At 44.6% G+C, this 24,688-nt stretch overlaps 1 protein-coding gene across 2 annotated transcripts in view; it reads right to left on the bottom strand.

The window, feature by feature from the left end:
• EZR (ezrin) overlaps positions 1-24,688 on the bottom strand; it is a 52,824-nt gene that overhangs the window by 19,941 nt on the left and 8,195 nt on the right. For both annotated transcript variants that reach the window (XM_015406795.1, XM_015406794.1), the window contains exons 3-4: positions 7,844-7,927; positions 1,401-1,496 (exon numbers count right to left, since the gene is read on the bottom strand). In XM_015406795.1, coding sequence (XP_015262281.1) covers positions 1,401-1,496; positions 7,844-7,927 — 180 coding nt within the window. The remainder of the gene's footprint in view (positions 1-1,400; positions 1,497-7,843; positions 7,928-24,688) is intronic.

The following is a 24,688-nucleotide window of genomic DNA, read 5'->3' as shown; positions in this document are numbered from 1 at the left end:
GTCTAGATGGCTTTCATGTGTGATGAAATGATGGAAGTACATTTCCAACCACTTTTCCCCATTCAAGCAGCAGAAGGCAACAACAGACTTCTAGCTGATTATCCATAGCTCACACTAAATGTTTGCAAGAAGTGAAAATAAAATAAATTCTCTTAGACAGAATTCCCCAAAGCTAACATGTAATGGATCAATTAATATAGTGTTGTCCAATAAGCTATAGAGAGGGCCACAGTAAAATGCTTTCATATCATTTTTCAGTATAGTATTAACTATAACAGCCACCATAAAACTAGAAGAGAGATATCCATGGTTCACACACCCTCAGAAAATGCAGTATGTCTAGACCAGTATTTTTGCTATAATTCATCTATGAGAACAATCTATTCTACACAGCCTGGCAACTAGTCATATAAAGCCTTTAAAAGATTAAGCCATGTAAACTGAGAGGTTCCGCTAGCTGGAATAAGAACAATAGCTAGGTATTTTCCAGCAGGAAAAGACATGCTAGGACTAGACTATGTACAAACAGTTAAGGCTGTCAGTATCAGTGCACAAAAAAATAAGGGACTGTTCAGTTTGCCAGGGCATCAGTCACTGTACTGCTGTAAATCTTCATCTCTTTCTTTCTTTCTTTCAAATGAGGTTCCATACCAAGTGGGCAAGTCAGTATCCCAGAAACAACTGCTGTGCTTACTAGACTGAATGCTTGACACAGCTGGCTCCTTACCAACTGCCGGGCACAACTCAAAGCCCTGGTTCCACAAACAATGTTTTTAATAGCTCCTTACCTACCACGCCCCATTACTGACCATCTTCTTGAGAATGCTATACATGTGGCATATTTAGATAGGAAGGGCACACAAATATCTATCACAGTTTTTAAAATCCTGTCCTTCCTTTAAGCAGCTCCAGGTTGCATGCATGGTTTCCCCACCCCACACTTTTTAGCCTAACCTACCTCACAGGGTGGTTGTGAGGGTAATAGCTAATTCTGGGCCCCAAGGTCGTATAGTGAGCTTTATAGCAGTTGCAGGGATCTGAACCTGGCTCTCTCAGGTTCTAGTCCGGCACTAACCACTATAACTGTGTCCCACACTCAGTCTAGATGGCTGATCCACAATTGTGGTATCTTCTTTTTCTGCCAGTGCCCAAGCCTTAAGAACTTCTGGAACAAACTGCACCCCCCACAACTGGCATTAGGCCAAGGAGAAGATGGCCGCGAAGGACTCAAGTGTATGCTGTTACCTGTTTTCAGTTGATCTGCACTGAAAACATACCTTTAAATTTTTTTACTCCTGCTACAAACCTTTAAGTTGGGTCTGGCTACAAATAAAAAATGCTTACAAAGCAGAGATCCTCCTTCAAAAATAAGGGTCAACAGTTCTTAAAATTTCATTTACCTTTTTATCAAGCTTCAGCCAGGTTGGAAATCCTTTATTATCAACATACTGAAGACCAAAATACCACACTTCACGCAAACCTATGGTCTTGACCACCTGAAAGAAAAGGGAAGAGTTCACAAAGTGGGTTAAATATCTACTAGACCAAGATTCCTGCCACACCTGACTAATCAAATCATAGCTTGACTGAACATATTCACTTATACTGTGTGCACTCAAAAACATGCAGGCCCTCTTGCAGCCAGCTTTGGAGATCAAAGAGTTCCAGTTCCAGAATCTGATTCCATTCCAGTGTGTAGAAAAAGCAAAGGGCAGAGGGAAGGAAATGACAAGTGCTTTGTTTACACAGTAAAAGGTAAAGCTGGTCTGATTGGCTGTGCAAAGGATAGATCGATCTATCAAAAGAGAATAGTTTTCTCACAAAATGGAACATTAAAGCAGGTATTTACAACTATGTACAGTTCCACAGGGCCTGTGAAACGGAGTTGTTCTCCCGGGCCTCTGATTGAGGTGGCCGGTGTCCAACTACATCAGCCTCCCCTGCCTCCCACCCCACTTCTTTCTCTTTTGTGCTTCGTCAACCTGTGCCATCGGTGGTGGCTTATGCCCACTTGCCCAATCTTCTGGTCCATCCTGGGCCCACATACAGGGTGCATCTGGGAGCTTTTGTTAAACCGTTTGCTATCTTGTGAGCTACATTATTGGGGTTCTACAGGTTTTAATTGGAATTATGTTGTAACAAGAAAGAAGACCCGCGAAACTCGCGGGGGGCGGGCGGGGGAGCTCCAAACTGAGCCGGTGGAGGAGGAACCAGCAGGAGCAGGTAAGCTCCCCCACTCCCGCCGGTTACTCCGTCTCCTCCACACACACACACCCCGCTCGATCTCCCTCCACCCACCTCCCCCCCCGCTCCGAACTGAGGCCTGAGTAGCTTGCAACCGCCAGGCCTCGTCAGTCCCTCCCCCCCGCGCGGCTGCTTCCCCCCCCTCCCGCCCAGCTCCGAGGCAGTGGCGAGGCCGGCTGCAGAGCGTTCCCTGCACATGCGCAGGGGACGCTCTGTGACTTTGGGGGGGATTTAAGTATCCCCCAGATATTTTTTTAACTTTTAAGATTTTCGTGCACACCTGGGGACTGCCCCAAGTGTGCACAAAAATCTCCCTCCCCCCTAGGTGCCCCCAATGCGCGGATTTACGTATCCGCACGCACGGGGGTGACTTGGCTATTAGATATATAGATAGTTTCCACTGCTTTATTATTTGTTTTAATCTGCCCTGAGCCTGTGGAGGGGGGGGGAGATAGAAATTAATTAAATAAATAAATAAACGAAACCATTCCCTTAAGGCAGCCTCTGCTTAGTCTCTTCAATAAAAGCAATAACTGGTGACCATGGTTAGGTAGATTCAGGTGGGCAGCCGTGTTCTGAAGGTGCCACTGGACTTGAACATGGTTAGGTAGGTTCATGGCTCAGGAACAAAATTGAGAAGCAAAACAGACCTGACCAAAGATCACTCAGCCAGGAAAAAGAATACTGATCTAACACACCTAGGCCAGGGGCCTATCAGCTGCAGAAAAGTGACACAATATCTACTAGAAACAAAGGTGGCAATAAGAAATCCAAATATTTTCTGTAACGCAAACCCTTTTTAAGAGAGACATGGCAAAAGGCCCTGAAACAGATATCTAGAATAACCAATTCTGCAAGAGTCTCATGCTTAGGGCTGCCAAGTGGGGGCGGGTAACCCCCCGCTTCGGAGGCCCAATTTCTGCCGCCGCGGAATCGGGCCCCGGGGGGAACTCCGCCCCCTGAAGTGCAACCACGTCAATCACATTGGGGGCATGGCCCTGATCGTCGGAGGAAAAAAGGTTTCCCTTGCTCGAAAGCCAGTCAAATCTGACTCTAGGGGGTGGTGCTCATCTCCATTTCCAAGACGAAAAGCCAGCGCTGTCCGAAGACTTCTCCGTGGTCATGTGGTTGGCATGACTAAATGCCGAGGTGCACGGAATGCTGTTACCTTCTCACCGAAGCGGTACCTATTTATCTACTTGCAATTTCTTGCTTTCGAACTGCTAGGTTGGCAGGAGCTGGGGCCATGAGGCACTAAGGTCTTGAACTGCCGAGCTACTGACCTTCCAGTCTGCAACTCAGCGTCTTAACATTTGAGCCACCGTGGCTCCTGTGCTAGTCATTTATATTAACTTTTTTTTCTTGTGCAATAGCTTTTCATGAAATCTGTATGTTCTGTTTGGTGTCAGATATGTGTTTGTTCAACTACTGTTTCTGACATTTTCAACTGGAGGCTGCCCCTTCTTCCGCAAACACAGCCCCACTGACAGAAGAGGAGCATTTCCCCCAACGCCGTTTGTTTGTGCAGGTCTCACTACTCCATAAATTGATCCTGGGAAGGATGCAAGGGACTACTGAGAGGAGTGCAGCATGAGAAAAATATGCATGCACCGGTGCAAGGTACTGGCATTGGCTGGATCCAAGCCCTCATGGGGTTCATTTTTGAAGAGACTGGCTGCTACAAAGGGTTAGAGCCAACAGGGAACTACTAGCTAATAACTATTCCAGTTGAACAGCTACATTTGAGTCCAGGAGCAGCTTAGAAACCAACAAGATTGTTGTGGTATCTGAAAAAGACAACTTTGACTCTTGAAAGCTCATACTCTGAAAATCTTATTGGTCTCTACTGGACTCAAATTTACCTGTTCTACTGCAGGTACCCTGTGAACATAGCTACCCTCTGAAACTCTTCCAGTTGTTATTTATTCACCAAATCCATTTTCTCCCCCTTTGGAAAGCTATTTAAACCATGTATGCTTAGTTGCATGCACCAATATCTTGTGGGCGTGGACCTACCAATCGAGCCCCACTGCAGAAATGAGAGGCAAAGTAATTGCAAGTGGGAGAGCACCCACTCTTGTGCACAATCACCTTATCAAGAGGATCATTTTCTGTCTCTCTGTAGTGTTTGAGAAATGTTTACACTCCCTCGTAAATATCCCATATTTTTTCTAAAATCACCACCACCACCACCACAAAAATCTCTGAAGAAGATTTTGAAGTAATTAATCAGGTAGAATAATGGAGATTATCCATTCACAAGTTTTGTGATGTATTCTGCTAAGCAGGAGCCTGCTTCCAATTATACACAGCACAGCAAACACATTAACACCCTCTGGGATATAGACCATTAGGTCATTATCACTTCTCCTTATTACAGGGTATTTTGTTCTCTCAACTCGGTAATCCCACAGCAACGACAGGTGCTAAGTAATTTAAGTATGATTAATACATACTTCTACAATTACTCATGTTGATTTAACATAGCAGAACCTGTACTTGAACCCTAGCAATAATTCATTAGCAGCCAGTTAACCTAGAAACATATTTATTAACTAAGTACTCTGTTACATTACAAGGCCAATGGGGGTGGGGAGAAACATCAATCCACAAAAATAAAGTTACAGATGTCTACGGAAATACAGCACAATTTTACACGGGAAGATTTCAGCCCATTTTACAAAAGTGACAGTCTTTTATTCCAAAACAGAGCAGCTCTATTGAAAATCACATTTGGCCCTCACTTCTAAAAGACTACAGGCCTGTTTTGTTTGGTCTTTTGTTTGATCTTTTGGTCTTCAGATGTGTTAGGTGCAGGGAAATGCATCTAGTCAGATACTAAAGAAGGGTCTTTCAATTAAAGGCAAGAAGTCCCTTGGGAGCTTTCAAGGGAAAGTAGCCAACTGCCTGAAGATGCCAGAAGAACACCAACCATGGATCCTTCCAAAGCCCCTCACACTCTTTTGGACACAGTGCTACAACCCATGTTCCCTCTAAGATGTGGAGTCTTGTGAGCAAAACTTCTACTTTGTGAGCTACTGGCGTTAAAGTTGTGAGCAAGCGATTTGGCTACTGCATAAATTAGTTTGCTCTGGAGCCATCCCTCCTGAGCTGAGACAAAAATGTGTGTGCCAGAGGCTAAAAAACTGTGAGCTAGCTCACACTAACTCAGCTTAGAGGGAACACTGGCTACAACCCATGTTTGTAGGACAATAGCCAAAACTCTTGCCAGATTATTCAGTCATAAACCCAGGAAGAGCAAGTTGCAGGTGGCAGATCAGAGACAAGATTGCCACCTAGACCAATTCAGTCACCAAGCCATCTGAGGTATTCCTTGGCACATTTCCTGTGATTCTCCAAGGTGCTTAACCTTTAGGGAAATGTGTACCTACCCAATTAAAACCATAAGTTCACAATTTGGTCAGTCAGGAAGGCTCAGCTCCTGACCTGTTCACATTTCACAGGACTACAAAGCACTGATGTTTTGTTTATTTATTTATTTCATTGGGCTTCTAGCCTGCTCTACCCTGCAAGCAGGCTCAGGGCGAGTTACAACAGATAATAAATACATGATCCAACATTTAAAACTACAAACCAAGCGTTAGACAACAGTAAAACATCAATAAATAGCAATTATAACAATTGATGGTTTTGCCAGTTATTCCATGTCTAACTGCTCCCACATAAGTTCCCCACATGTGTGCAGATGGATGATAATTAGCACTGATGGGGCAGACAACAAACAACTAAATTGTACATAATAAGCAGAACAAGCAATGCAGAGAGAGAGGCCAAGATAAATAGATCTCCGTCACCTCAGCCATAGGCCTGGCAGAACATATCTGCTTTGCAGGCCCTGTGGGAACTGCATTAAGTCCCAAAGGGCCTCAGCAGGGAGAGTGTTCCACCAGGCCAGAGCCAAAAAGGCTCTGGTCGAGGCTAGGCGGACATCCTTGGGGCTGGGGACCACCAGCAGCATTAGTTCACAAGTACCCCATGAAGACAGAAAAGTGTATATATTATACTAGCAATAAGGCCCATTGTGGAAATGAATGGAACAAGCTCTAGGAAGAGGGTCTGGAGACTCGGCGGAGAGAGGGAGAATCAGAGGGAGGGAGACAGAAAGAAAGAAATCCCGAGACCCCGGAGTTCAGGGCAGCAGAACGGTCCAGCAGCACCTCTCCTGCTGCCCGCCCGGCTGTCTCCACTGTGTCCGGTTCCCTGTTGACCTTGCTGCCGGCAGCACCATCAGAATTCCTTGGCAGGCGCGGCAGCCTCCACTCTTCCCCTGGGGACGCCACACGTGGGATTGGGGGGGCCTGATCACCTACCTCTGTCCCGGCTCATCCGAGGCAGAAGCACAGAGCGGTGGGGAAGGACTTGGCAAATGGGCCTCCGCAGGGGGAGCTGTGTGTGCTGCACAGGGCAGATTTTGGCGTGCATCGAATTTTGCCACTCTAAAACATGTTTATAAGGATAGGATGGGCATTTCTAGCCCTCCATTTTCAGTTATTTTGTTCCCAGACTATCTTCCAACGCTAAAATCGCAGGATTACCACTTCTTCCACAATCACTAGATGCTGCAATCACTGGTGCCTCCTTGTCAAGATAGGCAGAATATAATTTTTCTCCTCCTCCTATTCTGCTTCCCCTTCCTACAATTCACCCTTCATGTCTTCCTACCTATTCTTGTCTCTCCTGTTGCCACTGGTCTGCCTTATAGCCAGTCAGTCACTTCCCACAGCACCCTAACCTAGCGAGGGACTCCTGCTCTTCCCATTTGAAAATCTTCTGTCCTCGGGTTGCTTTTCTCTAGTCTAGCCATTTGGAACAACACAATTTATACTCAAAGTAACTATTTAAGCATTTACCTAAAGACGCAATCGAACACTAGGAGTATGAACAGTGAATATTTCTACTGAATTGCCAGATGTAAATTGCTGTTGTACTGTTGCCATTAAATAGTTCAGTCTTGCTGATCTCTGCTGCTGTCTTGCTCCCTCTCTTTCTATTCTATATTCTGGTTAGGTTGATAAAGTTACTTTCTGATTAAGCATGTGAATCTCTTCCATATTTACCTCCCCGGAAGATTTTTTTGTGTCAAGCTGGCAGCCATGTATAAACAAGACTTAAAAGGTTCCTTTTTTATCCTAGGACTTGTGTTCTAGTTGTAGAGGATACTCTTCACATGGCAGACCTGGCACAGGGACTCATTTAGGTTATTATGTTTCACACAGCACAGCTTTGCTGTATCTCGATACTGATGGAATTTTGATCTGACAAAATGACTGGACAGCCCCAGACAAGGCAAAGCAGAAGTCACCAATTCCAATAAGTTCTATCTTGCTTTTATTTTTATGGTTCCTCCATCTTCCTTTTATCCAGAAGTTAAAGGCCCTTTACTTTACCCTAAGTCTTTTAGGTGCCCACAAAAGTAAAATTTTGTTAAGGATACTTGCTTTCTACTGTTGACCTGTATGGAGGCAGATCTTCAAGAAGCTGCTCAGACCCCCCCCCTTTTTTTACAAAACAAGTACTTCAGCCATTTGCAGAAAACTGTTACAGTTTTATAGAAAATACTGCACCCACTCATACTAACCTGGTCAAACAGCTGTTTGCCTGTAGTATTAGGCTGGATGGCAAACTCCAGCTCTGCATCCATAGTAATAACACGAACATTCACCTAAAAGTGAGACAGAAAAGTGATGGATAAGGAAATCAGGGCCACAAGTCCAAGAATTAAACAATTTATTGTAGTTTACATATAGATTGCAGCTCTATCATTTGGGAACAAAATCTGATCTTTTTCAAAATATAATGTGATATTAAACCATATTAATGACCCTTATCATAGAATCACAGAGTTGGAAGGGGCCTTACAGGCCATCTCGTCCAACCCCCCGCTCAACACAGGATCAGCCTACAGAACCCCTGACAAGTGTTTGTCCAGCCGCTGCTTAAAGACTGCCAGTGAGGGGGAGCTCACCACCTCCCTAGACAGCTGATTCCACTGTTGCACAGCTCTTAGTGTAAAAAAGTTTTTCTTGATATTCAACTGGTACCTTCCCACCCTTAATTTAAACACATTCCTGTGAGTCCTATCCTCTGTTGCCAACAGGAACAGATCCCTGCCCTCCTCTAAGTGACAGCCCTTCAAATACTTCGAGAGAACCATCATGTCCCCCCCCTCAACCTCCTCTTCTCCAGACTAAACATTCCCAAGTCCCTCAGCCTTTCCTCATACAGCTTGGTCTCCAGACCCCTGATTATCCTCATCATTCTTCTCTGCACACGCTCCATCCTGTCCACATCCTTTTTGAAGTGAGGCCTCCAGAACTGCACACAATACTCCAGGTGTGGCTTGACTAATGCAGTGTACAGTGGGACTATGACATCTTGTGATTTGGATGTTATGCCTCCGTTGATACACCCCATGATTGCATTAGCCTTTTTTGTTGCTGCATCACACTGGCTGCTCATATTTAACTTCCGGTCCACCTGTACCCCAAGATCTTGTTCACACAAACACACACTGCGACTCAGAAGTGTATCCCCCAGTATGCGTGTTCCTCATTTTTGTTACCCAGATGTACAACTCGGCACTTATCCTTGTTAAATTGCATCTTGTTCACATCTGCCCATTTTTCCAGTGTGTTCAGATCTCGCTGAATTCTATCTCTATCTTCGTGTGTTCGCTGCTCTTCCCAATTTAGTGACATCTGCAAATTTAATGAAAAGCCCCTCCATACCCTCATCCAGATCATTTATAAAAGTATTGAAAAGTACTGGGTCCAGAACCGAGCCCTGTGGCACCCCACTGGACACCTCCCTCCAATAAATGCCATTGACAAATACTCTCTGAGTGCAGTTCTCCAACCAGTTCCCCATCCACCTAACTATCCTAGAGCCCAGTCCACACTCCTCTAGTTTATCCATCCAAACATCATGAGGAATCCTGTCAAAAGCTTTACTGAAATCTAGGTAAACAACATCAACAGCATTCCCTCGATCCAGTAAGCTTGTCACTCGATCAAAGAAGGAAATGAGGTTGGTCTGGGGACAAATCCGTGCTGACCTCCTCGGATCACCAAGTTGTCCTTTAGATGCTCGCAGATCAATCCCTTTAAATTCTGCTTCAGTATCTTCCCTGGGACAGAGGCATGCACACAACACTTCCAAGACCCCAGTCCTTTAGATTAATTACCTGCAGCTTTGTTCATGAAGGGCAATGAACGAAACATTATCTGAAGTGCTTCACAAGTGTTGCAGTTTGTTACATTGGATTTAGCTTTTTGTTATTTTGTATTTTTAATTCCACAGCACACTGTTAAACTGAGCCAGGATTGTTATTTCTGTGGACCATGACATCTTAACATCCTTTTGGAATTAGGACAACAAATCACTATATTAAAGGGAAGTTTTAAACACACAGCACAGACCCTCCCCCCCCATGGTTTTATTAAGAGCAGGAGTTATTCTGGGATTTTAAGGAGGTAAAAGGATGCCGATTTTTCCTCCAAGCCAATCGACATTAATCCAATAAACATGCGTCATTATCTTGTCTTTTTCTGCCTTCAGTAGAGCTCCAATGAGCTCACAGATGACAACTGGAGTCTATGTGCACAGCCAATTCTGAAGAAGAGGTTTTATTATTTTGCTTTATTTATACTACACCTTCCTTGCTGAGACAGAACGTGCAAAACAGAAATGTTGAGGTGTGTATTTTTATAAGGTGACTAGAACTGCAGTATAATGAAACAGTCCATGAGGGTGACTTTCTAAGGGAACATGATTGTAGTCTATTGTAATGAATATTGTATGAATCATCTTGGTTTTACAATACCATCATTCTATCTTTGTAATTCACTTTCTGTACTGTTTATGGTAGGTACCACCATAGACCAACACAACCACATATAACTTTAGAAGGGGAGGGCTTGTGAAGAAGAAACTGAAAGAAAAAATAAGGAAGGTCAAACCCCCTTTGGAAAGCTTGGGGGCTATTTAAAACCACAATATTGGAACGTCAGATACAATGTATACCACAGGTTAGGAAAGGTACGAATAGGTATTTTAAAAAGCCAGCATGGTTAACAAACAAGTAATGGAAGCAGTAAAAGGTAAGAGGGATTCCTTTAAGCTGTGGAAGGCTAGTCCAAGTGAGGTAAATAAAAAGGAGCACAGGCTGTGGCAAATAAAATGCAAGTCAGTGATCAGACAGGCAAAAAGGGAATATGGGGAACATATTGCAAAAAACATAAAGGCCAACAATTAAAAAACCTCTTCAAATGCATTAGAAGCAGAAAACCAGCCAGAGAGGCCTGGAGGCCATTTGATGACCAAGGGCTTAAAAGGATTACTAAAGGATGATAGGGAAATGGCAGAGAAGCTGGATGCATTTTTGCCTCTGTCTTCACTGTGGAAGATAGGAGGCGCTTGTCCACTCCAGAACTACTGATATCGAAAGACCTGAGACAGATTGAGGTGACAAGGGAGGAGGGTCCTGATTAAGGGGATGGAACAACATCCCTATGAAGAAAGGTTAAAGAAGTTAGGGCTTGCAGCTTGGAGAAATGATGATTGAGGGGTGACATGATAGAGGTTTACAAAAGAAGTACTTTTCTCCCTTTCTCACTATACAAGAAATCATGGGCACTCAATGACATTAAAGAGCAGGAGGTTTAGAACAGATAAAAGGAAGTACTTCTTCACCCAAAGAGTAGTTAACATGTGGAATTCACTGCCACAGGAAGGGGTGGTGGCTACAAGCATAGACAGCTTCAAGAGGGGTTTGGATAAACATATGGAACAGAGGTCCATCAGTGGCTATGAGCCACAAGATATAGGTGGAACACTATGTCTGGGGCAGTGATGCTCTGTATTCTTGGTGCTTGGGGAGCAACAGTGGGAGGGCTTCTGGCGTTCTGGCCCCATTGGTGGACCTCCTGATGGGACCTAGGTTTTGGCCACTGTGTGTCACAGAGTGTTGGACTGGATGGACCATTGGCCTGATCCAACATGGCTTCTCTCATGTTCTCTTACATTCTGTCTGCTTTGTTTTCTAATTTGCAGCCCTAGCCCTACTACACTGCTTATTGATGTCTTATGCTGTCTTATATTGTACAGTAGGCTCAGGTGGCTGCTTTTCACTGCAAATGCTTGACCAGTTATTCTCTTGTGGCAGACTGAAGCACACTAGTGAGGTAAGCATGTTACTAGTAAGACTGCACTGTGAAGGTCAGACTAAAGCCCACATACCAGAGTGTTCTGTCTCTGATAGTCATCCTGGAAGTACAAGCAGGAAATAAAAGTGACATTCCTCATTTGTATATTCCTTCTGAATAGGAGATTCCATTTAACTATCCGAGGCATTAGACCAATCCAACCCACTATGAACACCCAAGTTATGTGTAGTGGATACTGCATTGTATCAGGTATGAGAGACAGATGTACCTTTGTACCTATGTAACAGAATACTTTGAAAACACTAGAGATATTCTGCTTTAATAGAAACAAGTTTCACCGAAATAACTCTCTCTTTCTCACACACGCACACACACACACACACTATACCACACAGCTTACTTACAAAATACCTCCATGAGGAAAAGCAGCATAGTAAGAACTGCTCTCAGAAGTGGTAGCTATGATACTGTGTTATGATATAAAATGAGCACCGATTTCATACTACTGAGAATCAGAAAGTTGTGGTTAGAACTCTTACTCTGAGTATTACAAGCTCATAAAAAGGAAAGGGTTGATGGAATACATGGAAGTGATCAGAAACGTTGAAGGAAGTTTGGATTTTCAAAACACTCCTTCCATATCAAACACCAGGATACAGTGTGGAAAAGCATACAGATTCCCCCCCCCCCTTTTACAATGTCTCTCAGTGTATCCTAGGACATCTATGCAAAATGTGGAGTTTGGATTTAATTACTCCAAGAGCTTTTAACAATCTTGAGGTATTATTTCAACTAAGAAAATCTGCCTCCCAACCCCACCTGGTATGATCAAGGTGATAAAATTTAGTTCTAGCCTCTCCTTAAAGAACATGTGTAATTATATTCCTTGGAGAACACAAAAGCCGCAACTCCCATATATTGTTTACACTTCCTGGTGAAAACCAATACCCACATAAAGCAAATTTACACCCAGTTGCCAGGGAAAGCTTGAGAGCTATGTTTCTTTCATACTTTTCTGCAAGTCCTGCCTTTTTCAACACGGACATCCTGCCTAAAGAAAAGCAATGTATTTTAGGCCCAATGCAGGTTTTTGAGTCATCATTTAATAAATGGGTGGGGAAGGGACGTAAACAAAACAAATGTTTCCTATCTTAGGAGTTGTTATAAGATTATCAACACTAACCACAGTGAAGCTTTCATACTTTACCACTCAGCATGGGATACAATGACCCAAGTTGTTTTTCTGGTACCAATAAATAGGAAAGCAACTGAAATTCAGAAGTCCAAACTACAGTGACACATTGGTGCCAATTCAAGGTTAGTTCACACACAAATGCATAAGAATTGAATTCCCTCATCTTAAAGACTTCCATGTGTGCCAGCTCCAGCTTAGCGGCCCAGTGGTCATATTTCCTAATATTTCATCCATCACCTGAAATACAACTGTTTGTATTCTAAAACTACACTAAGCAACATTTAGAGCCTTCCTTCAGCCTAAGAAGCCTTCTGTCCACTTAAGTGGCTCTTTCAAAAGCTTTTAACAAGACATTTCTCAGTACAAGTTCTTCAGAACTGCAGGAAGTTCGACCAGCCTAGGGTAGGATACCACCCTCTGTCTTTCAATGGAGGCACGTTCAATGTGTGAGACCAGCTTTTAGCACAAAGGAAGAGAATGTGTTATTTAATTGATGGCCATGATGGCTTCAGGGTGAATTACTGTTCACATTGAACTGTATTACAGGCATTCATGTGGATGGAAATTCTTTAAGAATTTATTCACCTATGGCAATCTTGTCCTGTGCGATAAGAGATCTCGCATCCAAGTACTAACCATGTCTGGCCCTGCTTGGCTTCTGAGATCAGACAAGATTGGATGTGTTCAGGGTGGTATGGCTGTAAGCTATGTGCTGTAAGAGATTCTAAGAAATCCATTTTGCAACACACCAGCTAGGTAATGTCTCTGTATCAAGCTTATCAAGGTTAGCTAATGTAGTGCAGTTTACTGGGACATTTTCTTAGCAGCATGCCTTTTATTTCTATTATTTATTAATAGTACTTAGGAAAGCATAGCCAACAAAATCCAGGAGGCTGTTTTTGAATTTATTGGCTTGCTCCATATATAGACACTTGTTGCATCCAGAAGTAAGTTTGTTAATTCTCAAAACTTAATTATGAAATCATTACAGTATGAATACCTTTTCATGCAACTGCATATTAATTTTTACTTGGTTTATTCCAGGATATTATGAAGGCAATTACAATATTGAGCTGGATTAAGAAGCTGACCTCTCCTTACAATATAGACTTAAATCTGAGGAAGACTGTAAAAGTTGAAATGAGTTCATACCGGGCAGGGCCGGATTTAGACTTGCTGAGGCCCTAAGCTATACAAAACCCAGAGGCCCCCTACTGTTTTAAATTACATCAGCTGGTCTCAGACAAATTTAAAATATATATGCCTTTTTAATATTTGAAATAATTTTTTATATTGTGTTTTTATTTGAGGCCCCAGCAGATTGCGAGGCCCTAAGCTGTAGCTTATTTAGCTTATGCGTAAATCCGGCACTGATACCGGGTACTCATTATGTTGGACTATATTGGACTTTTTATTTACAATATTGTACAAATAAGGATGCTGACAAAATCTTTTGCAATTTTATAAAGTCTAACAAATTATATAAATCTTCTTAATAGTATTCACATCACAGGATTTTTTGTGTTTTTCTGTTGGATACCTGTGACCCCTCTTGCTTTGTACTGTTTTATTTCTATGCAGCAGATTACAGCTAGTCTGGGAATCAGCAGCAGTTGCCTTTTATCAGCTACATCAAGGTCAGGAGCTTTATGTGGGCCATCTTCCCAGGGCAGGTTAAAGTTAATGCTAAGAAGCTTGAGGGGGGGGGGGAGGAACAATATAAACTCAAGGCTTCCTATCATCTTTGTCATGGGGTGACAGAATGTTTTTAAAAAGCAATTGTGTGACCCAGAATGACTCACAGCTTATACCACTCCTAAACAGAGTGATAACAGATTCAGGTGGGTGGCCAAGTCGGTCTGAAGCAGCAGAACAAAGCTTGAGTCCAGTGGCACCTTTAAGAACAACGAAGTTTTATTCTGGGTGCAAGCTGACTGTAGTTAAACATCCTAAAAACGAGACTCTGTCCTGAGGTTCCAGTTTTATTTTAGGTTTTTTTAAAATTGATGGTCTTTAATGCAGCTCCCCTCTCAGTGTGAGGATAATACTGAGGTCTTTGTTGCATGGAACTGCTGTTAATTTGCAACTTTTCACTGCCTCCTTGATATTGGGGTGTAGAGTTTTAACTGGTCAATCAACAATTTCTAGACACTTAAAATTATGCTCCAGTCAGAGAAGTGGAGTTCTACCTGTGCAGATGGCTCTTTATAATCTTTATCCTCCTCCTACCCAATTTATAGGCTGGCATCCAGAGACCTGTGATCTTTCTCCATGAACAGAGGATGCCACATCACAGTATGCTTTCGTCTTCTTTAAAGAATGGTTTGCCATGTGGCACAGAGGACCTTGGCTCTGGAAACACACGCCTGTAGATCCCTTGGGCTTAAGGAACTAGGCGTGCCTTATGTAAAGATCCCATCTAACTCAAAAGACAGAATGTCAGCAAGATACTTTACAGCCTTGCAACTGCCTTATAATGAACTATTACTTCCATGATATCTTTCCACAAAATAAGCACTCTAATGAAACTCTTGCTTCAAATTAAAACACAAATTAAAACACACATAGGCAAGATAAAATACAAAGCCTATGATTTGAACTGTAAGAATTCCTCTTCTAAGCCTACCAATTATTGTTGGCTTGAGAGTGGAAAGAGAACTAGAAATACATACACAATGTACATTCCCCTAAACAGAAGCACTTCTGCCAACTCAGCCTGAACAAGCTCAGTGTATGACCTGCACCACATTAGTAGACATACCAGGCTTGCTGCGAACTTCTCTATGTTAGAGGTTATTGGAATTATTTCTGTGATGGAGGACACAGAATGACTGACAGTATGAAAACTACTGGCATTCCCACTGAAACTACAGCAAACCATGTCTTATGTGATAACTGTCTATTAGGACTCTTAATACTGAAAACAAGAAGGTGAAGGAGCAGCTGTAAGAGAAAATCAGCTATTGTCTTCTCCTTATCTCCTTTGCAAACAGAAAAGCTGCAGTACCTATGGACGTTATGACTGAAGTGCAGAGATGCATGCCAATGATGTACAGAAAGCACTGAGAGAAAAACTGAAATTGCAAGATACAATTTTATTACTTAACTTTCTTATCAAGCCTAAACATTTTGCTGATTCAACAAAAAATGGATAATTTATTATTTAATTAGCATATAAAATGACACTATTTGGCTTATCTATGCAACTCTGAAGTATGAATACCATATTTTCTGTAAACAAAATTGTAAATATATAAAAAAGGAATTGCACAGCTTCTCCCAAATGTGTGTAGGCCTTCACATCTGTACCTAGGGATAACAGCCTTCCTTGAATTATTTTCAAGGCTGGATTAAGTGGCAACCTTGACACGCTATGCAAGTTTTAATTGTTTGTAAAAGTGTTCTTTTGTTCTTTCTTACATTCCAGAAGTCATAGCTTTCTTCATTTCTTGAAGGGACCAATTCCTTCATTATATAGCTTGTTCTGTCCCATATTTATGTTATTAGTTTCATTTATAAAAAGCAAGTAATGCACATTAAAAATACAAAGATGTACAACTCAGTCTTTCAGGGACACCAAGTTGTTTAAGCAAACCACAAAAGAAAGGATGGGCTACAGATCACTGGAAGAGCATCTGCTTTGTATACAGAAGGTTGCAGGTTCAATCTCTGGCATTTCTGATCAAAAGAATCAGGTAAATGGGGGATGTGAAAAGACCTACAAAGGACAGAGTAGCTGTCGGAGTAGACAAAGCTGACCTTGACAAACCACAGATGTAAAGACATGACAATTTCCTCTTTGCCCTATTACTTCATTTCTATGACTTCTGTAATCTAGCATTATTCAGCCCTAGGCAACTACAGCTGTGTAACCACTTGGGATACTGTTGTAAACACCTTCTATAATGCCATATAAAAATATCTGAACAGGCATCAAGGAAGAAAAGCTCCACCATCTGGTTTCAGAAGTTTGTTTATTTTAGTTTTAGGAGGAGCTGAAACCCAGAAAAGTCAAAATAATAAAAAGGTCAGCATTCTGTGCTGTCATTCAGAAATGGAATAGATTTCTACATTTTCACTGTACTGGAAATTACCTCATGGTATACAAAGACAATATATATTCAAAAGGCACTGTTTGACGACGATTGCCTTAGTTTTAAACTGTATCTGTATGCCTTTAAGGGCTCAAATACAAAGGGTCCTCAATTAAAGTAAGTCTAACCCAGGGACTAGTCAAAAACATTTAGAACATTATACAAGGTTTAAAAGGTGTGTATATGTGGGGGCAGTGGGTGAATAGTTGCCTGACAACTTCGTGCGGGGCTCCAATACTCCAGGCCAGACCCAGCAAGTGATATCATGCCCCTCCTAGTCTACCCCAGAAAGCCTTTTGCTAGTCCCAGTTTACCATGCATTCATCAGTTCATATAATTTTTATATTTTCTTTTGTGACCGTTTCATGGTTTTCATGAAATTGGGGCTCATTTCAGAAGGTGGCAATAGGACAGCTGAAGGCCCCTTAGGAAGTTCTTCCACTATTCGGATTCCTTAAATCATGAAATAAATTAACAGATATTATGTTTTTAACGTTTATGGCAAGGCAGAGGGGACATGGGAAGAGAAGGGATGGCAACATTTTGCTCCTTTATAGAGGGCAAACCGACTTTAAAAAAATAAGATAATAATCTTTGCTTAGATGCAGATAAGAAAGCCCGAGCACAACATGGCCATGAAGCACACAGCACTGGACCACAATACTGTTGCCTGCTTAGAACAGCTTCACAACATTAACACAAAAATCACAAAGGAGTCTGTATGTTGAGCAGCATCTGAGTTCAGTCTAGGGGTACAACCCAGACAAAGTTGAACTGCAATTCAGCTCTTTCAATAGAAGAATGTAAAGAGTGATTAATATTGAATGGGCTGTTTTGTGGATTCTAAAAACTGCAGGCCCAAAATAGGGCACAATATTAAATTTTGTTGCCTACTGAATCTCTAGTTAGCAGCACTTTTACATCATAGAATCACTTCATTTCCCTATAACTTTTTCTTCCTAGTTTGATGTCCTTAGTCTGTTTGTGCCTGCAACGATGCTGAACACAGTCTGTGATAATGTTAATCACTGGTTAGCATACTCATATTCAAAGCTTTTCCACATGGAACTGTGATAACAATTCATGAAAGCTACAGGTGTCATAGCTGATTGTGGAACTGTAGATGTTCTGATCCCAAATACAGAATGGGTACCTAGAATCAAGTTACTTTTCAATCTCAACCTTGATCCTCTTATATGGAGAGAAATATAGGATACATATATTACAATTTCAGACAAAGCCTGAGAATGGTAGAAAACACTAGGAAAGGACTTGATAAATCCTAATGAAATCTATTACTGCTCTTACTGTAGTTTCCAGCACTCTCAAACACTAAACAATTTCAACAACTTTTAAAAATAAAGGTTTCTCTTTTTTAAAGAAAAGCTTGCTTCGTGGTCCTCCATCCAAAGCTAAGAACTGTGTATGTACCTGATGCTTCTCCAAAGGATGTTAAAATGTCTGATGCCATAACATTGCCACATTTAAGATCTGGTGCATGTGGCTAGTCATGATAAAAGCCTGGGAATGTCACAAGATGCCTACAAGATCATTTTCTGTTTGGGATGCAGCCCAAGATTTGGATCTAGTCATTGGATCTAGTCATTACACTTACAAAAAACCCTCCACAAATCTGTAGCATTTGTTCAAATATTGAACCTTTATTTTTCAAGAAGGACAGAAATCTTAATGAAGTTGTCTGAAAATTAGAAATAAGGCACATGTTTCTATCTACATAGGTCAGTTAGCACTGCCTGATTTGGGGTGACAAGTGACTCATGTGCCTTTGTATCACACATGCTGTTAAGAGAACAACAGCATCTTTGTACAGGAGGTCAAACAAATACAAAGAGAATGAGCGGCATTTGTACTAAACTCCTCCCTAAGCAAATTGCTTTGACAAAAGTTATATGCAAATGGAAAGTTCATTAACGAACAAGATGGTAATGCCACAACAACAGATGTTCAGCTTCATTTAGGAAGCATTATAATACAGAAGGCAGCTTATGGTATTGGGGGGGGGGAAGCAACATACCCTCTAAAGTAGACATGTTACCATAAACCCTGTAAACACGTTAGCCCCTACCTGCCTCTGAACTGACAAAAGAAAGAGAAAAGTACAAACTTAATACAGATGTGAAAGTACGTGTGGGGTTGGGGGGGGGATTAAAGCCAAAATACAGTTCCTCAAAAGAACTTCATCAGTTTTTTTACTGAAAAAATGAAATGTTTCTCCTAAGAACATAAGAGAAGCCAATGTTGTATCAGATCAATGGCCTATCCAGTCCAACACGCCGTCACACAGTGGCCAAAAATACCAGGTGCCATCAGGAGGTCCAGCAGTGAGGCCAGGACACTAGAAGCCCTCCCACTTTTGCCCCCCCCCAAAGCACCAAAAATACAGTGCATCACTTGCCCCAGACTGAGTCCCTATCTACACATTGTGGCTAATTGCCACTGATGGACCTCTGCTCCATATGTTTACCTAATTCCTTCTTGAAGCCGTCCATGCTTGTAGCCGTCACCACCTCCTGTGGCAAAAATGAAATATACTTTTTTGCAATGGATAAGACAACTTGTTTTCAATGCTGTTAAATTTAGTATCTAAAGTTACAGATACAGCCTTCATCCTGTCGCAACTAACTACAAATAATATACCCTCATGGTTTTTATTTTTTCCTACGTATCAGGAGGACAGAACTAAGGTGTGCGTGTGTTTAGGTAGCATAAGATGTAGCAGTTTGCAGTTCATAAGAAGAGCTCAACTGAATCAGATGAGTGGTCTATCTAGACCAGCATTTTGTTTTACTCCCATTGCTCTGGAGGGCCAACAGACAGGGCATAGGGCCTTTCGCTGATGTTGTCTCCTAGCACTGGGGTTCAGAAGTATACTGCCTCTGAATACAGAGGTTCCCTTTACTCACCATGGCTACTTGCCATTGATGGACCCACCTTCCATTAAACTGTCTTTTAAACCACTCTTAAAGCAATTTATGCTTGTGGCTATTCACTACCTCTACTAGCAGTAAATTCCACAATTACTTGTTTCCTTTTGTCTGTTCTGAATCTGCTTCCCATCAACTTAACTGAGTGCCCCTGAGTTTTAGTATTACGGGAAAGGGAGCAAAAGCTCCCTCCACCCACTTTCTCCAAACTATAGTTCTCTGCACTCAAACTAAATATCAGATACACCAAACTAAGGCATTTGCTTAGGCTTGCCAAGCCCCCACTGGGGGCGGGTAAATTCCCGCCCGGGAGGCCCATTACCCGCTGGCGGCGGATCGGGCCCCGGGGGGAATTCCACCCCCTGCTGGAGGGCATCCCCAGCGTGATGATGTCACCCGGAGGTAAAATCATCACGCTGTTCACGTTGTGGGGGGGGGGGACACTCTGTGAATCGAGGGAAAACTCTATGGTTTTCCCTTGAGTCATGGTGCCCTGCCCCCAACATGGGCGACGCGATGACGTCACTTCTGGTGACATCGTCGTGGCACGCACACGTGCAGGGAGACTCTCGACAGAGCCAGGAATCCCCCCGCTTTGCAGGTAACTTGACTTGGCAACCCGACATTTGCTCAATCAAGGAAGTCACAGCCCTCAGTCTGCAAGGCCTTTGGCTGTTAAGGATAGGATGTTTTGCAAGACATTGGCCCCGGCCACACGGCCAGGAAAATGCGGGGGGGGGGAAGCATGGCTGTTTGCCCCGGGGCAAAATACCGCGCTGCTGCAGGATCAGACATCCCGGCGAGGTCCCAGCGAGGTCCCGTGGTTAGGGTAGAGGTGCCGATCACACGAGTATCCGCACCTCCACTGAGAGCATCCGGCTGATGGGAAGGGGACGTAACGAGTCGCCGCCTCTGGGAGGGTCGTGCACAGCCCACTCCGGGCAGGGTTCGTGGGCTGCTTACAAGGGGGGGGAGTAACCCGCCAGATCCCCCCTCCCCACCAGCAGCCCACCCGCCCTCCCTGGGACACGCGGCCCGCTCTCCGCCTGGCCGCTGCCGCTCACCCCCATCGCAGCCCCCTGTGGCCCTCCCTCGACCCCAACGACGCCACGTGTCTTTGTGCGCATGCGCTGTTGGGCGCTTCTGGAGGCATGGGGGGAACAACCCGGCGGGCGCCGGATGCCACGGGAGTCCGGCAGGGATGCGATCAGGCGCCCGCTCTTGTGGCGCGGTTCCCGGAAACTAGTACCTCCGAGGTACTAGTTTTTTACTGCGCGTCTTCGGAGGGTAGTCATGGGTCAGCCACAGGAGCTCTACGCTCCCCAGATGTTGCAGTGAGATCGCACCCGGAAAGTCCACCTATCTTCCGTCTATGCATCGTGGCTAATGCTCCGTGTGAACGCAGCCATTAATTCATAGGGTTGCCATGGTAAGTCAAAAGCAACTTGACGGCACTTAACACAAACATGGTCTTTACAGCTTAGACTTCACCGATAGGCTGAACAGTACAGTTTTACATGTTAATGATGTTATGATACGGTTTATATCCTTACAGCATTATAATTCATTTTGGTAAGAAAGTATTGTGTATACTTCAATGTTCCCTCCAAATCTTAATTTTTCCCAGGAAGAAAAAAAAAGTTTCCTGATAATTTACAACTCCAACTCAGTAGTACCTTCCACTCCCAAGAATGTGACATGCAGATTAAGGGGAAGGGGACAAATACAGCTCATATTCTAGCCTTATGTTCCTTGTTCAAACTGTAACACGCAGAACATGTCCGGGTCACAGGAATTCAGTATCTACAACTGGAAGCAATGGAGCAGGTCAAAATACACAACTCCGTGTGAGGTCTAAACAGAAGGGCCAAAATATGTGTCACATTTGACGCATATCAGGACATGAGCGTCCGACACAGCTTGTAGTCAAATATTACAGCAGGGGCTAACCTTTAAATCTGCATCACCCAGTGTGGCTTCAAATGCTGTGAAGGGCAAAGAGGGGCTTCATGTTTCCCTCCTGTACCATTTTTGTCAGTGGAAATTACTATGAGGGGGCTGTTTGCCCTTTCCTCTGGCTTCACATGCCCTGAGAATGGACACACAGAGCCGCAGGACGGGGCAAACAGGCCCATCTATGGCTACTTCACTGGCGAGAACAGAACAGGAGGAAAAAATTAAGCTCCTCCTTCCTCCTTGTAGCATTTGGAAGAGGTCTTTTTAAAGGCTAGTCCCTGCTGCAGTGTTTGACTATGAATCATGTTGGGCACCTTCAGAGCTGGCCCAAGGGTTTTCTGTGCACTAGGCGAGGCTACCTTGTGCCCCCCCCCCCGTGCCGGCCCTGTGTGCTCTTTTTTTGCATCCTCCCCCATCTCAGTCCATACAGGGAGAGCCCCTCCCTCCCGGCAAGCGGGCGAACTCCGTCGGGTCAGTGACAAAGAGAAGCTTGTGCCAGATGCCCCCTTGAAGCTGCCAGGGGGGGAACTCCATGCTGCCCCCGGCTGCCTCATTCCTTTCCAGGTGAGCGGAACGCTCCACTTGCTGCCACAGTAGCACTGTGAGAGGAAAGTCCAGGTGGGGCAGCAGGGGGAGGTCCCCACCCCCAGAAGGAGTCGTGGTGGCCGCCCAGCAAGCGGCCCAGCAAACTGCCTGGTGCCAGTGTGCGGTAGCGCTCATCGAGTGCAAGGAAGAGTGGCGCTTCTTCTTAGGCATAGATCATCCACTGGGCTTGAAAGGAAGTCTGTCCACAGGGAGAAGGTCTTGAGGTGGGCTGTGGGAGTGCCGCCCCCCCAACCAATGCTCCCTCTAAGCTGTAGAGTCTTGTGAGCAATGCTCGTGGGGGGGGGAATCGAATGAAGAGCCCTCCTGCCCCCCTCCTCTCTTATGGGCAGGTCCCTCCCGCACAATGCTCCCTCTAAGCTGTGGAGTCTTGTGAGCAAAAATCCTGCTTTGTGAGCAGCTACTGGCATTAAAGTTGTGAGTGAGCGATTTGGCTACTCTCCCCAGCCCCATTTGGGGGTCCCCCCCCAAATAAAAAGCCCTCTGCCTGCCGGGGTGGGATAGGAGGAGGAGGCAGTGAAGGCTCTCCCTCTGGCTCTTTTGGACCAGAACCCTGGCGCCAGTTCCCCCCCGATGGGAGAGCTCGCCTCGGTCAGAGCTCCTTCAAATCTGGCTTGGGAGGGGCGAAGGAAGCACCCCACTCAGCTGTTCCGGGTTTTAACCTGTCCCGGCTGCAAAAGGCGCGGGGGGGGTGAGTGGGGGGCACGATCTCTAGGGGCCATGAACCCGCCCTCCGGCTCCTTTGCCCTTCACCTCCCCATCAGCCCAGCTCAGTGGGAAGTGCTCTGCATGCTCTCAGAAGCCCTTTGCAGGATGGGGGGTGGTGGCGGCTGCAGGCCAAGTCACCCCCACCCAACTCACTAGGCTTCCCCAGGAGGCCCCCAGCACCACCAGGAGCAGCAGCAGCAGCCACCGCTAGGCAGAGAGGGGGCAGCCTGCTGGCTGAAGGCACGGGTCAAGGTCTGCAGGGGGCAGGCAGGCGAGGGGACCACCCATTCCCACCCCGGTTGGGCTGCAGGCGGAAAGAAGGGGGGGACTCGCTTCCCCTTCTCGGCAGCAGCCACCGCGGGCTTCTCCTCCTTCTCCTCCCAGGCCGGAAAACCACCACTTTGTGCTGCTGGTTTCGCAGCGAAGCTGCTTTGGGGCACCGGGGAGGCTTCGTGCCATGGCCGCCCTTCTGCCCCCCCGCCAGACTTCCTTGCTCCATGGCCCCAGGGGCCAGCAGTAGCACAAGAGCTTTTTACTCGCCGACCCATCATCATGTGGGGGTGGGTGGGTGAAGAGGTGGTGGTGGCCAGGGCACGTGGCGCAAGCTTTTGGTGGGGTGGGGGGCTTTTGGCGGGGGGAGGGGGGCTCAGTCCAGCACCCCCATGATGACCTTACACTCTAAGCAAGAGTCTAGCTCGCCTACTGAGCGAGCCGGCCCTGGGCACCCGTGCCCTGAGACATATCAAACGTAACATGGATGTTGGCCCTTAAGACTTGATTTAAACAAGTATCTAAATGTGGAGAATAACGTGTGCATTTTCCAAGCCTTTGAGTAGTTTAAGCAGTACTCTCATCTTTGGGGGGGGGGGGGGGCTTCGGGCGGGGGAGAGGGTGGCTCCCCCATGATGACCCTGCCCTCTAGGCAAGAGTCTAGCTCGCCTACTGAGCGAGCCGGCCCTGGGCACCCGTGCCCTGACACATATCAAACGTAACATGGATGTTGGCCCTTAAGACTTGATTTAAACAAGTATCTAAATGTGGAGAATAACGTGTGCATTTTCCAAGCCTTTGAGTAGTTAAAGCAGTATTCTAATTATGAAGAAACAATTTCCTATCAGAACAGGGAAGTAGCCACGTTCTGAGATCTACCTATGATCAAAAGACCAGGACCAAGGACTTAAACTTAATTCCCATCAGTTAGCACACCAGTCTTGTATAATGCCTCTTTGCACATATGAAGCTAGTATACTTAGGACTGCAATCTGAAGGTGTTTGAAGCAGTTACTACAAATGATGCAAAGCCTAAGATTGAGGGCTACTCAACATAAGACCATGGTGGGGATATTTCTGGAATAATGCTATTTGTACAACTCTCCCTAATCTTTCAGTTCTTCTGTGCTGATTTGCATGGTATAGATAGCCATGGAAGGCAGGACACACAAGGACAGAGGGTTCAGAGCAGGAGTACTGGAACCATGTTGTTGGTGCAGCCAAAGGCAGACAAAAAAAAAGGGCATTCACATTGGCTTAATGGTACATGAGGGCAGGCCTGGATAAAATCTGATCTGGATTTAGGTGCCACCCCCAGAACTGAGCAACTAGGATCAACACCTTATTCACAATGTAGTTCTAAAACACAAAATACCAACTTTATTGATCAGACAATTATCTTAAATCCCATGAGTGACTCCCATTTCTTTTTGAAGTGTACCTGTTAAAAGACAAATTAAATTTAAGTGGGAAAGAAAGTGGGCTCCT

Source organism: Gekko japonicus, unplaced genomic scaffold, assembly GCF_001447785.1.
Source record: "Gekko japonicus isolate JY-2015 unplaced genomic scaffold, Gekko_japonicus_V1.1 scaffold655, whole genome shotgun sequence".
Lineage (NCBI taxonomy): Eukaryota > Metazoa > Chordata > Lepidosauria > Squamata > Gekkonidae > Gekko > Gekko japonicus.
The sequence above is the reverse complement of the archived record's forward strand: the minus strand, read 5'-3'. Positions and strand labels throughout refer to the sequence as shown.